We start from the raw sequence: 14,571 nt of genomic DNA on the forward strand, positions 1-14,571 counted from the left end.
TGCCCCGCCCGAGGCGGAGCCCCAGCCCCGGCCCCGCCCATGCCCCGCCCCGCCCGAGGCGGAGCCCCAGCCCGCTGGACCCGGAGCCGCGCACGCGCGCCGGGCCTGGGCCCTGGTCCTCACCTGCCTGGGCCGGGCTCGGCGGCCTCGACGAACCCTTCACGCAGCAAGTAGGTGAGAAGGTCTGACCCCACGCTTACTGTTTAACAGCTCTGTATTATGAACGGGAGATCAAAAAGAACGAGACTCTGAACTGAACACTACACTTTTCCGAAGAGTTCTGTCAAATGTTAGGTTGGCATATACGTCTACAAAAAACCCGAAAACCGTTCAGACTTAGATGTCGTGGCTCTTGTGAGCTCTTGGCTAATACGTTATGAAAAATCCCCCAATGCTCCCCCAAAAGTAAATCTACGCTTTGAGTTAGGAACAAGGATTAGGGAGAGAAAACCAAGAAAATTCTTTAACTTTACACACTCAATTTTCACACCCCACAGCAAAAGAAAGCAGTTCAAAACAGCAAAGTTTCTTCTTAAAATGTGTATTTTCAGAATTATAATGCTTACATTTTAAACAGTTTTAATACAATGTTTTTAGTCTAACAATATATTACAGAATAATGTGAAGAATGACTTTCATAGTAAACCATGAAAATGGAATTAATACCTGCAGTGTCAAAGTCACCAACTTGTCACCTTTCCAGTCACAGAATCCTAGCAAATTGTCTTAACAATGCTTTCCGATCTTATAGCCTGACGTATAGGACAAATACATTTAGAGAAAGGGGCATTTTCATGAAAAATCAAATTTTAAAATCACGTAGGACTTATTTTAAAGATCACAGTTGACAGTAAAACATTTAGATCAGCCTAGTTTGTTCTTTTATAAAAGTATAACTTTTCATTTTATAGACACACCTGGAGTGTTTAACTTCATTTTGTAACAATCTTATTGTAAATACTAAAGAAAAATTGAATAGAAGCCTGCATTTTCATTACTAACTCCTGAGGGGCTATCTAGCCTCATCAGCTAAGACTAACACAGGAACCTGACCTACCACAGGCTCTGCTGACAATGGAACTGTAGGTAGAAGTCATTTTCAGATTAAATACAACAATTTCCACATTAGCATCAGAAGAGTTATAATTTTTCCAGTCACAGGAGAACCCATGAAATTCACCAAAATTATAACTTCTTTTCCACTTGCTGGTATTTACATGTTCCACAGGTATCTGTAAAATGCCTGCATATTCTCTTTTTTTTGATGCACATTCTCTATCTGGCTTCACAATTATTTAGCAGCGGCTACCTCTTTACAACAAAACCAGCTCGTCTCAAACACATAATTTTATGCCAACAAAAATGCAATTACAGCCTTTTAGTTAAAAAAAAAAATGACTTGAAGCTTTAGGTAACATTCCTCTTGTGTGTAAAAAAACAACAGAAAAACACAGAGACACCCATGCAACTTAGATTGCAAAAGATCCTTTGGGTAATTAGGGCAAAAAAACCAACCTGTGATAAATTTGATTTCATTGAATTTCCAGACAATAAGAAACCGCCATAAATATTTTGCATTACCCCTCTAAAATATGTACGTAATTACAGAATTTCATCCTGGGATTAGAACCCAGACACAGAAATCCCATGCCCTTCCAGAAGGGGAGAGGGAAAGTGACCCTGTATATCCAGGAAGGGGTCGTTCCCAGGCTCAAAGGCTCACCACGCGGGTTAGAGGCTTTTCTGCGTCAAGTCTCAAACATCCCTTCATTCACAGGGCTTGGCAGATCTGTGGGGCAATCATCAATTTTTTCAATAAAACAAACATTTTAGAAACGCTAAACTATCATTAGATTTGGAAGTTCTAATTTGCCTAACTAGTTGATCAAGTTTATTAAACTGCACAATAAGGAAGATAAATTTCTGAAAAGTTCAAACAGATATTTTTATTCTTTACACATTTTTCCAATTTCTATAAATGAAAAAGACACGGGGGGAATCACACCACCTTTATTGTTGAACAGGTTAGAAGACAACACACAGAAGCGTGAGGACAACGGCTCTGTTTGTTAGTCTGAACTGTGTCTTCGGACCCCACGCCTCTCGAGCAGGCGCGAGCCGAGCCAGGGCCAGGACAGCTGCAGGAAGCTCCTTTCTCTCTGAGGCTCACACACTTGAGGTTATTCACACGAGGCCCCGCCTCTGCTGGACCTGACTACACTTGCTTGCCTTAATCTAGACAAATTCAATCCCAACCACACTTTCCCAGTGAATTAAGAGTTCTCTTTTTCATATGTACAAAAATACATCGCTTTGGAGAGCTGGAAAAGGTTTAATACATACAACACTTATTTACAAGCTGTGACTTTCACACCAGTAAAAACAAACACACATTTATTTTGTCCTTAATTTTTGGTGCGACTTATACATAAACATTACATCAGTTAGTTTGTACTTTTAAAAATAATAAATCAACCATATGTACAATTAAATTTACAACCAAAAGCAAATTCATCTGTTGGGATGGTGTGACTGCAATTTAGTGGACCAGCAGAGAACATTCCAAGACTTTCGTCAGACTAGAAATACACTGAGAGGACCCTTCTCATCTTCATTTGAACCTCTTAATCACTAAGATTTAAGGTGCAAAAGAAAAATATTGATTATACAGTTACAATTACACGTAAAGACTTTAGGTTTAAAGGTAAGAGAAAAACAACACATTAACCCTCACATATATAATGATAATTAAAATAAATATATATTTAATTCCAAGTGCATATGATATTCAATCAACATTACGGGGAAAAAGGGTTGCAGAAACATTTACTCCTAACCTCTTTCAATAATGAGGTGTTCCTTACGCCCTTGTCTAGTCTGCTTCAAGTACCTTCCAAATGGCTCCAGCGCATGGAGGTCCCAGGCCCGCTCAGTGTGACATCCCAAGGCACAGAAGGGGTCACGTTCCCTCCCCATCCCACCCCTCAGCCCACCCACCTGCCCTAAAAGGGTGTTATTCTAGAAAACACAACTAGATGATGTGTGGTAAAGGACTGTGTTTTACTCCTCAGGAGACTCACCAATCCATCTGGTCCAGAAATTGGGCAGCCGTGTGACCAGGAAGGCACACGCGTGTCACTAATAGTACTACAAAGCCTGCTGTGTCCACGTGAAAGACACAGGGACTTCCACCAAGACCAGCAGACTGAGGCTGCTCTGGTGAGACCACTCAGGGGTCTTTCACGAGCCGGGAGGGAGTGACGTCAGGAAGTGGGGCTCTGGGCACACGGAGGACACCAGGGAGATGAGAAAACAACATGTAATCTGACACCACAGACAACACAGAAATAGCAATGTAACTCAGCTGACCAGCGGTACACTGAAATTCTCTGATGCGTCCATGGCCAGGCAGAATCCCCAAGTCTGGTCAGAGCTAACTGTTAGACTGGAGAACAGGCGAGTCAGGATCCCTTCAAGTGCACTCACACCAGGTCTGGGGCATGTGTTAGCCCGAGGCCTGGTCATGTGACGCTGACTTCGAGGACATGGTCGTCTTTGCTGGGGAGGACCAGGATCTGCATGCCTGTGCTGGCGTTGAAGACCTGGCCGGGCGGCAGCGCCTGGAGCCGGGGCATGGGCAAGCCTTTGTGCTCGCTGCTGGCGGCTGAGTGCACACTGCCCCTGCTCTTGACGCTGCTGCTGTCCAGCTGGTCATCCACGTGCTTGTCCACCGACAGGCTGTCGTTCTCTATCCAGCTATCTGCAAAACGCACAGCAAGTGAGACACGGGCCACACAGACGCTGACCCTTTACCCACCCTGGAGAGTAGCAGGCCACCCCAAGCCAACCTCCAGGGCAGAAGACTGTTAACGGAGGCGACCGCCGTAAAGAGAACCTCCCGCCTGGGTCGTCAGAGGATCGATCTTAAGAGCGGGGCCTAGGACATGGAAGCCTGACAAGTTTTGGTATTGGATTCGGAAATTATCACCAGGATCTGGGAACGTGCCGTTCAGCAGCAAGCCTGCTGCCTATAATGTCCGTTTATGAGCTCTGCGCACGGAGCCCTCTCACGCCAGTGCTCAGTGTACGTTGCATCGCGAGTCCTTACCAGCATCCAGCTGTGAGGAGTGCGCAGAATGATGGGGGAGGTACTTAAACAGCCTGACATCGGGAAGGGGGAGGTAGCCTGCGAAGAGGGGCATCACCTCCATGTGGACTCTGTGAGTGGCCTGCGCGGCCACAGGCATGGAGATGACGCCAGAACTTTTCCCACACACTGCCCAATTGCTGCTGTTGTCAACAACTGAAACAAAGAGGGAAACCACTGTTTTACTCCGGAAAAGGACATTCAGTATTCATACCAAACACAGGAAATGGACGTTGGCACAGTGCGGTTCACCAGACTAGAGCTCACTGGGACTTCACCAGCGGCGGCTACCCAGTCTTGAGTATTTGGCAGATATGTTCTTGAAAATGAATGGTGTGAGCCTGTCACTTCAAACAAGCTGCCAAGACATAATTTGAAACTCGGGTCAAAAATCAGAATTTTGGAAAACCTACATTTGCCACTGTGAACTTGACAGTGTCCCAATACTCAAAAACTGTCCTGATGAGTTCAGTGTAAGCTTGAAACCAGTGTGAATTTGTGATCCTGTGTAATGAAAGGTGCCAACACTTGGAAGATCTATCTGCATAACTCAGGAACCATGGTTCCCAAGTGATCAGTGCGCAGTGTTACAAGATGATGCCTGGGTACGAGATCCTTTAAAAATGCAAGACAGACGAAGGACTTGAATCGAGTACACAAAGTTCACTCACTGATTTCAGGTTCCAGGTTGTAACAAGCCTGTGAAATACTAGCACTCGTCAAGTTCTGGTGTAGTATCAAACAAGAACATCCAGTTGTCTGAAGGCTGTTAACATACCCTCCCTTTTCCAACTACGCATCTATGCAAGGCTGGAGTTTCCCCACGTGTGCCGGTCAGTACGACATGTCACCACAGCCTGGATGCAGCAGAGCGGGAAACTCACTTACCTTCCACGAAGCCAGAGAGCACAGAGATTTGAAAGAATGCAAAGCATTGTTCTTCTCGCTATTTTTGTTTGTTTTGGAAAACAGTTCTTTTTCAATAGTGTCATGTAATGGGTCTACCATTATTTTAAAGTAAATAAATAAATAACTGTTTGGCTCCTCAACCATTTTGAGAGTACGAAGGGCCTGACACCAAAGCTGAGACCTGCTCCTGAAGACGCCCAGGCCCTGGGGGAGGAGGGCCACAAGGGCTGTCTGGGAGGGAGGAGGGGGAGAGGAGCCGTGCATTGGGGGTCGAGCTGGGACCTGGGTGGAAGGAAGGTGAGGAAGGGCAGGAGCCGTGAGTGCAGGCCACTGAGACTGCTAGGTAGCAGAGTCCAGCCTTGGCTTCCAGGGTGAGGGGAGACCTGACTCACAGGCAGGCAGACGGGCCGCTGCCAGTGCCGCTGTGCTCAGCACGGGCTGACGACTGCTGACGACACCTGTTTGGAGAAGGCTCCTGATAACCACGCTCCACATCCTGCGGGCCTAGGGCCCCTTACATGACCAGACACTCCCACGAGCTCTGGCCTCCAGCACGCTCTCTCTCAGAGAAGACACGACACCATGTGAAAGGGAGGGCTCAGTCCGTCTGGCAACAGTGGGGAAGGAGGCACGGCGACCCACCTTCGTACATCAGCTTGGTGGAGAAGTACTCGTCGGATTCCATCAGGGCCTCATCCTTATCCACCTCCAAGAGGCCCGAGAGCCGCGTGATGGACACCTCCAGGGAGCAGAGCGAGCCGGTCTTACAGTGCTCCGCCCCCGAAGGGGGCAGTATCTCCGCTTTCACGTTATATAATGTCTGGGCAAGAAGTGGGGAGAAGAGGACAAAGGAGATGAATACACAGTCGGAAGAAACGCTCCTGCAGGCCGGCGTGGCGCTGCCCACAGACTTGAATGAGAACGGAGGAGACGTCCACGCGGCTACTTCACTTCAGGTTACCCAGAGGACGGTACGCCTCCCTCAGCGACCGCCTGGGGACACGCTCTTGGGAAGTCCGCCCCTCCTAATGCTGACCGCTGTCCAGCACGCACAGCGGGAGAAGGGCAAGGTCTTGCTCTCTGTGTGCCCAGCACCCAGGGGCAGGGTGAGCAACAGTGGCTCCATTCACTTCCTCTGCCCAGTGGACAGTGATCGATTCCCTCAGACAAGCTGTCACTTTACCCCATATGCTTCAGTATGTATTACTAAAAGTCATGGGCTCTTTCTCCTAAACACGCCATGATCACAATTAGCAAAACTGACATTAATTCCTCGGTATCACCCAATATTGAGTCCATAACCAACTTTCTGCACAACGTATCTTTCTCCATGACCTATTTACCTGATCGTCACATCTATTCACACTTGCCCTACATTTTCTCACAATCCAGGACAAAGACCCAAGACCCGCACAGGGGACCACGGGCTCACCCCCACAGGCTGTGGTTCCAATTTTGAAGGATACTGTCTAGAGTGCAGCTCAGCTACTCCACGGTGCTCTGCCTCGCCACTCATTTTGTTTGGCCAAGCGGCTGTGAAGTCCTTAAGCTGACATTGGCCTCTCATGCAAGCGCATGCCCCGATACCAGCCAGAGAGCCACAGGAAATGTAAGTCCCTGATGTGACTTCCCCAACAGCCCTACAGATCAACAGCACCCCTACTGCCTCCCAGGCCTTCCCCCACGTGCCCCTTAGATAACACTCCCGGGGACTTACCAAAACCCACTCTTGTGGTTTGAATTGACCAATCCAGCTCTGGCCTGGGAACGCCAGAGCACTCCACCCACAGAGCCTATGAAGGCACGTGCCCTGGGGCCTGCTCTCTGCCTGCACTCTGCCTTGATCTCCCTGTGTGGCCCCTCCAAGAGTGCAAATTACTTCCTCCAGCGCCTGTGAGCAATACACTTCTCTATTTCAGTTTCTCGTGGTCTTTTGTTGAACCAGGGCTCACCACCTAGCACTCTATGCTCCATACACCAGGTGTTAATTTACCAAAGTCAGAACAGGTATATAATTACAGAACAACTCAATTTAGAAGTGTTCTGTTGGTGTTGTAACATGTTCAAAGAAAGAAGATTTTAGGATTTCAAATAGCCAACTGTCAAGATAAAGCATTTTTCTGGGACCTAACAGGCTAAACAGTAATCCTGGATGGGCTTTGCTCAGGGATTTCCCATCAAACACCCAGTTACATCTGTTTGGAGATGCAACAGACTTCTCCCGATCTGAAGGGGGGCATCCCCGGCTCTCACAGGGCCCTCTGACTATGAGGGTGTCAAAGACGCCTGCGCGTGCAACGCAAAGGAGCACAGTGCTCGGACTGAAGCAGAGCCATCTGTCATGGTGGATGGGGCAGGGGCAGGCAGGGGAAGGAGCGCTGCGCAGAGAAGACCAGCAACGCGAAAGGCCGGCTCAGGGTCTCCGGCTCCTGAGATGCTCATGGCTGGAGCACACCAGTCTGGAATGTTTCTGAGCCGAGCCAACGAAGAGTACGAATTTGCTTAGAGCTTGAAAGGAAGCCCAGAGGGAAGAGCGATGGAGGTGTGTGTGCTCGTCAGCGTGTGTCCTGGAACACTGCTCTCTGGCTGCACATGAGAAGGAGGGGAAGGGCTGAGGGGAAGCGCTGGGCCAGAAGCTGGCAGTGAGGCGCCTCCCGCCCCTGACAGCCACTGCTGAGGCTGTAGGTACAGAGCCTAGAAATAAGCCTCCTGAGACATAAACTTCAACATTTAAGGCCACCAGTTTTCGACAAGGGTACGAAGATCATCCAGTGGGGAAACAACAGTCTTTTCAACAAATGATGTAGGGATACCTGAATACTCACATGGAAAGAATGAATCTGGACCCCACCTCTCACCATACACAAAGGTTAACTCAAAGTAGACTGCAGACCTGAATGTAAGAGCTAAGACTGTAAAACTCTTAGAAGAAAACACGGGAGGAAATCTTTTTGACTTTGGGATAAGCAATGATTTCTTAGATCTTACACCAAAAGAACAAGGAATAAAAGAGATTGATAAGTAGGACTTTATCAAAATTAAAAACTTTCGTGCTTCAGGGGCTGGGCCTGTGGCCTAGTGGTTAAGTTCAGCGCGCTCTGCTTCTGCCGCCTGGGTTCAGTTCCCAGGCGCAGATCTACACCACTCGTCAGTGGCCATGCTGTGGTGGGTGATGTGGTTCAAGGCTGCCCCAGGGAGAGAAGCCCAAGGCCTTCCGGCCTACATGCCGATCTGTATCATCCTCCAGGACACGTAGGACATCCTGACCTGATTCACATCTAAAGTTATATGACCACCCGATAACCAGACTCCACCTGCACTGATACCATTTCAACGACTTTTTTACATGATCTTTCCTTTGTCTAGTAAAAATAACTCACATACCTATGCCTTGTAAATTTTTTTTTTTTTTGAGGAAGATTAGCCCTGAGCTACTACTGCTGGTCCTCCTCTTTTTGCTGAGGAAGACTGGCCCTGAGCTAACATCCATGTCCATGTTCCTCCACTTTACATAGGGGACGCCTGCCACAGCATGGCGTGCCAAGCAGTGCCATGTCTGCACCCAGGATCCGAACCAGCGAACCCCGGGCCGCCAAGAAGCAGAACATGGAACTTAACTGCTGCGCCACCGGGCCGGCCTCATGCCTTGTAAATTTAACCCTACCATCAACACATTGCAGCCCTTCACCGCCCACGAGTCGTCCCCATGCTATTCTCTGAATAAAGGAGCACTACCACCAGATCTTGAGAGTCCAGGAAATCTTTCTTTCAACTCCTCAGCTCGCCAAGCCCACATCATTTCCTCTGGTGGCCCGTACAGGGATCTTTCTTGCTTCACGGGCTTGTGCGCTTAAGTTCTGATAAATGCACTTTTCTTCCTTGTGCCTTCCTCTTTTTCAAGGATGGATCTAAATTCACTTCTTCATCAGCAACCTTCTCGGACAGCTGCATGAATACGAGTTTGCCGCCCGTGGCTACTCTATGGGGCAAACCATGGCATTCGGCCCGAAGAGAATCAGTACCTTGAGCCTTAGGGTGATGAAGAATGAATTGATGCGTTCCTTCCTAATCCTATCTCTAATACATAAATTTGACGTGGGCGCGGGTGGGCCTCTTAAGTCATCAGGACGGTCGCCAATCTCCAAGACTCCCGTGACAGGTTTCTTTTCCTCAGGCTGGACTGGCATACCTCCCTATGGCTCCTGACCACACTCCGAACTGTGGGAAAGTCCCCATCAGGACTCCAGTTCAAGGAAAGTACCAAACTTTAACCTTCCGTTGAGTATGGGAACCCCTTCTTGGGAGAACGGCTCCAGGATGCCACTGGGTAGAATGGCCCCAAGACCGGCAGAAAATTCTTCACTGTTTTTCTCTTTTCTTTTATCTCTGGGACCATTCACCAGGCGCCTATTACTGCCAGGCATAATAGGGAGGACAGCCAAGGGATGCAATGCAGGGGGATGCCCCCATCACCCCTTGCTCCAAGAACCCCAGAGGCAGAACAATGGGTAGGATGCTGCCCTAGGTTCAGGGGGGAATTTCAAGGTGATGGGCCCTTTTCTTTCATCTTTCTTCTTTTGTCTTTTTGCTTCCTAGGACCATGGGAGCTTCTAATTCTGTTCTTAAGGACTCACCTTTGGGTTGCCTTTTAAATAACTGGGCAAAATTTGATCTACAAGATCTAAAGAAAAAGAGACATTTTTTACTGTAATACTGTTTGGCCTCAGCATACGCTCAATGAGGAGAAAGGCCAATGAAAGGCACCCTAAATTTTAATACTATTTTTCAACTAGACTTACGTTGCTGCGCCTGGGAAGATGGTCTGAAATCCCTTATATTCAAGCATTCGTGGCCTTATATCAAGATCCTGAACTCAGAGTGGTTTGTCGCATGTGTCTAGCTTCCCCCACTACAGTAGAAAAACCCACACCTGACATATTAGATGATGACTGCCTTGTCAGACCTCCTCCGAAGGCCCCTGCAGCTCCTGTCGATTTAACCTGTCCCGAGGACTCAAAGACCTGAATATCCTCTCCCTACGAGGAGGAACCTAAAATTGAGTCCTCAACCCTCATAAGTTCTGCTGGTCACACGAGGAGTGGGACCTCTTATAATCCCAGACATTTCCCTCTCCGCGAGGTAGCAAACAGGGAAATGGGGACCATTCGAGTCCATGTGCCATTTTCAGTGTCTGATATGGCTCAACTAAAGACAACTCGGTAGACATTCAGAAAATCCTTCCCAATTTATCGATGGCTTTCAGCAGCTCATCATGATGTCTGAATTGACCTGGCAGGATATTTGTATTATTCTTACTTGTTGCTGCACTACAGACAACAGAAATCGTCTTTGGGTGAGAGCACGTGAATTTGCAGTTGACTTACATACTAGAGACAGACAGACATACCCAGCAGGTGGCACTGCAGCACCAGATACAGACCCCAAACGGGATTATGGGGATGAAGAAGATCGGACAACGCAATCACGTGATTACTGTTTAGAGGGAATGAAGAAGGGATTTTCAAAGCCGGTTAATTTTGACAAACTCCAATAAGTAACTCAGGGAACAGATGAAAACCCTGCTCCTTTTCAAGGAAGATTAGCTGAAGCTATTGGAAAATACACTAATCTAGACCCTACTTCTCCGGAAAGGATGACCGTTCTAAACCTGCACTTCATTACTCAATCTGACTAAATTGGCCTTGGGTCCTCAAACAGCTGTACAGAGACTTTTGGAGGTTGCTACTCAGGTGTTTAATGATCGGGACTTGACTCTTAAACAGGATAAGGACAGAAGGGCAAAATTACAGGGTAAGGTACAGGCTCACATTTTAGCAGCGGAATTGCCACAGAAACAGGCTAACCAGGGGCCCAAGTCTCAGACTACCAATGCCGGAGGCCCAGGTAAGTCCCCTTGTTACCATTGCCGTCAACTTGGACACTGAGCAAACAGTGCCCAAGAAAGGAGCTTCCTCCTGGGCCTGGTCCTCTCTGCAAGTGAGAGGGACATTGGAAGCGTGACTGTCCTCACCTCCAGAGCGAGGAGGGGCCAAGAACACACTTCCCTGCCTGGAGATGCAATCCCGAAGACTCCGCCTGAAGGGGCCCAGAGGCCAGTCCGGCAACCATCACCACTGAACAGACTGAGCCCCGGGTTCCTCTGGATGTGGAGGGTAAGCAGATCAATTTTCTTATTGATACGGGAGCCACTTACTCTGCACTTCTTTGCCACTCTGGCCCAACTCCTAAGTCCCATCAAAAATTGTGGAATAAAGGGTGACTCTAAATTTTGTTATCAAACTCTTCCTTTATCTTGCCAATATCGGACTCAGATTTTTCCCATACTTTTCTAGTCCTACCTACTTGTCCTACTCTACTATTAGGGCGAGACTTAATGAAAAAACTAGGAAGCCAATTTATTCTGACACATGAGGAGGATGGCTTGTTTGCCGCTCTCTCTCCAAGCTCTGTTGTTTCCCAGATTGCCTCTAATATTCTACCCCATATATGGGAAGCACTTGATCCCCAGGTTTGGGACTGCTCCCTTCCAAGAAGAGCTATAACAGCTTAGCCAGTCTCTATTACCCTGAGAGACTCTTCTCTTGTACCCCAGAAGAAGCAACGCCCTTTAAAACCAGAGGCAATTCTAGGATTACAACCCTTTATATTAAAATTCCTCAGTCACGGCCTCCTTAAACGATGTCAGTCTCCCTATAACATTCCTATCTTGCCTGTAAAGAAGCCAAATGGAGATTATCATTCGGTCCAGGACCTCTGCATAACTAATAAGGCCACTGTTCCTACCACCCCATCGTGCCTAACCCAGATACTATACTTTCCCAGCTCCCAGAAAACTCTAATTGGTCCACAGTCCTAGACTTAAAGGATGCTTTCTTTTGTATTCCTCTGGATGAAACTTCCCAACCTTTATTCACCTTTGAATGGAAGTTTCCTAATGAAGCTCTTCCCATCCAGTTGACGTGGACAGTCCTCCCCAAGGCTTTCGGGATAGCCCCCATTTGTTTGGAAGGGCCCTAGGCAAGGATCTGCGGGATGTGAAACTCCCTGCCATGGTTTACTACAATATGTTGATGATATTCTTATTTGTAGTCCCACAAAGGAGGATTCTGATCACAATACTGTCCTTTTCCTTAATTTCTTAGCCCAATGGGGATATCGAGTGTCCCCACAAAAGGCACAAATTTCACGACAGCAGGTGTCCTATTTGGGCTATGATTTAACCCCAGGACACCCGGCACTTTCTATAAATAGGGAAAAGACTACTCTCGAACTTGGACCACCAAAGACAAAAAACACCTTCGCATTGGGTATGGTAGGAGTCTGTCGTTTATGGCTTCCTCAGTTCGGGGTAATAGCAAAGCCTTTGTATGAAGCAACCAGAGGACCTGATACAGAACCTCTGAAATGGACACAAAAGGAGGACAAGGCCTTTCGGTCAATTCAATAGCAATTGTCTTCTGCCCCAGCCCTGGTTCTGCCTAATGGCAACCAGCCTTTTACTCTTCATGTTGCTGAAAAGCAGGGCCGAGCCCTCGGTACCCTCACTCAAAGACTAGGCCCAGAGACCCAAATTTTTGGATATTTCTCAAAAACTCTAGACTCGGTGGCTTTGGGATGGCCAGCCTGCTCAAGGGCTGTAGCAGCCTCACCTCTTTTAATTGAGGAGGCCTCTAAATTAACTATGGGATAACCTTTAACAGTCATCACTCCCCATCAGGTACAAGCCGTGTTGCAAACTAAGGGCATAATGGATGACTGGAGGACGTCTAACTAACTGTCAGGCCATCCTCCTAGACACCCCTGAGGTCATCCTTCAGGTGCGTCGAACAATTAATCCGGCAGACCTTACGCCCGGTCCTGACTACCCAGTCCAGGATTTGGAGAACACATGCTCTCAAGTCATAGAACAGATGTACTCTAGCAGGCCTGACTGCTAGATTCCCCCGAGATAATGCAGATGACACCTGGTTTATAGACGGCAGTAGCTTCACAGAACAGGGGCTATGCAAGGCAGGCTATGCTGTAGTCAACGCCTCACACATCAATGAGGCACAAGCCCTTCCAGCCAACACGTCCGCCCAAAAGGCTGAACTCACGACTCTTACCCAAGCCCTTCACCTGACGAAGGACATGGTTATCAATATTTACAGCGAAGCATATGGTTATTAGTATTTACATTAACTCAAAATATGCCTTATTGGTCCCACATGCACATGGGGCCATGTGAAAGGAAGGGGTTTACTCAATACAAAGAACTCCCCTGTCGAACACGGAACAGAGGTTTGGGCTCTTTTGAGTTCCGTGCTTCTTGCAAAGCAAGTGGCCATGGTCCATTGCTGGGAACGTCGGAAGGCTGCATCCCCTGAGCAGGGGCAATAATTTCAGTGACCAGGAAGCTACACGGGCAGCTAAACAGAGTAATCTTTTCAGCTTACTCCCCATTCCCCCTGCTTCAGGCCTTATTAGTCCTATTTATACAAATCAAGAAATAACCCTGGGGGCCGGCCGGGTGGCGCAGCGGTTAAGTTAGCACGTTCCCCTTCTTGGTGGCCTGGGGTTCACCGGTTCGGATCCCGGGTGTGGACATGGCACCACTTGGCATGTCATACTGTGGTAAGCGTCCCATGTATAAAGTAGAGGAAGATGGACATGGATGTTAGTTCAGGGCCAGTCTTCCTCAGCAAAAAGAGTAGGGTTGGCAGTAGTTAGCTCAGGGCTAATCTTCCTCAAAAAAAAAAAAGAAAAGAAAAAAGAAATAAGCCTGGCTCAAGAAAAGGGATACACCCAGGAAACAAAAGTCTTGGCTAATTAACGATCAAGGAAACATTTTCATACCTAAAAGCCTTCAATGGAAATTCGTTAACAGAATTCATCAGGCTACCTACTTTGCAAACAATCCTTGACTCAACTACTTTCTAAATCCTTTGATGGGCATACTCTCCATGCCACCATTAGGCAGGTCTGCTGCTCTTGTGCCACTTGTGCTCAAGTAAATCCAGAGGGGGCAGCTAAACCACCTCCCTTCTTGTGGCCTGTATGACGATGGGGCACCTATCTGGCGGAAGACTAGCAACTGGATTTTACTCAAATGCCTCCCTGTCATGGCTATAAGTATCTTTCAGTATCTGTCGATACCTTTACAGTCTGGATTGAGGCCTTTGCTTGTCGAAGTGAACGGGCAATCGAAATAACAAAGGCCCTTCTAAGGGAGATCATCTCACCTTTGGCTTGCCCAAGACCTTACGGAGTGCTAATGAGCCTCTTTCATAGCTCAAATAACACAACAGGTCTCCTTCAGCTTTACAAATTAAACACTATTAGCATTTGGCCTGGCACCCAAAATCCCCTGGGCAAGTGGAAAAAGCAAACCATACTCTAAAATGACATCTCTCCAAATTAAGTCTGGAAACTTGGATTATACTCTTACCCATTGGCCTCCTATGGATGAGAACTGTCCCTAAGAACACGTTAGGGTTAAGCCCTTATGAAAGCCT

General features: G+C 47.7%; 1 protein-coding gene across 2 annotated transcripts in view; it reads right to left on the minus strand.

The window, feature by feature from the left end:
• Positions 1-525: 525 nt before the first annotated feature.
• LOC124234250 (trafficking protein particle complex subunit 10) overlaps positions 526-14,571 on the minus strand; it is a 102,237-nt gene continuing 88,191 nt past the window's right edge. For both annotated transcript variants that reach the window (XM_046651499.1, XM_046651500.1), the window contains 3 exons: positions 5,699-5,876; positions 4,109-4,303; positions 526-3,760 (listed from right to left, as the gene is read on the minus strand). In XM_046651499.1, the coding sequence (XP_046507455.1) occupies positions 3,522-3,760; positions 4,109-4,303; positions 5,699-5,876 (612 nt within the window). In that variant the 3' untranslated portion in view covers positions 526-3,521. The remainder of the gene's footprint in view (positions 3,761-4,108; positions 4,304-5,698; positions 5,877-14,571) is intronic.

Source organism: Equus quagga, unplaced genomic scaffold (genome assembly GCF_021613505.1).
Source record: "Equus quagga isolate Etosha38 unplaced genomic scaffold, UCLA_HA_Equagga_1.0 73442_RagTag, whole genome shotgun sequence".
In the NCBI taxonomy this organism is placed as follows: domain Eukaryota; kingdom Metazoa; phylum Chordata; class Mammalia; order Perissodactyla; family Equidae; genus Equus; species Equus quagga.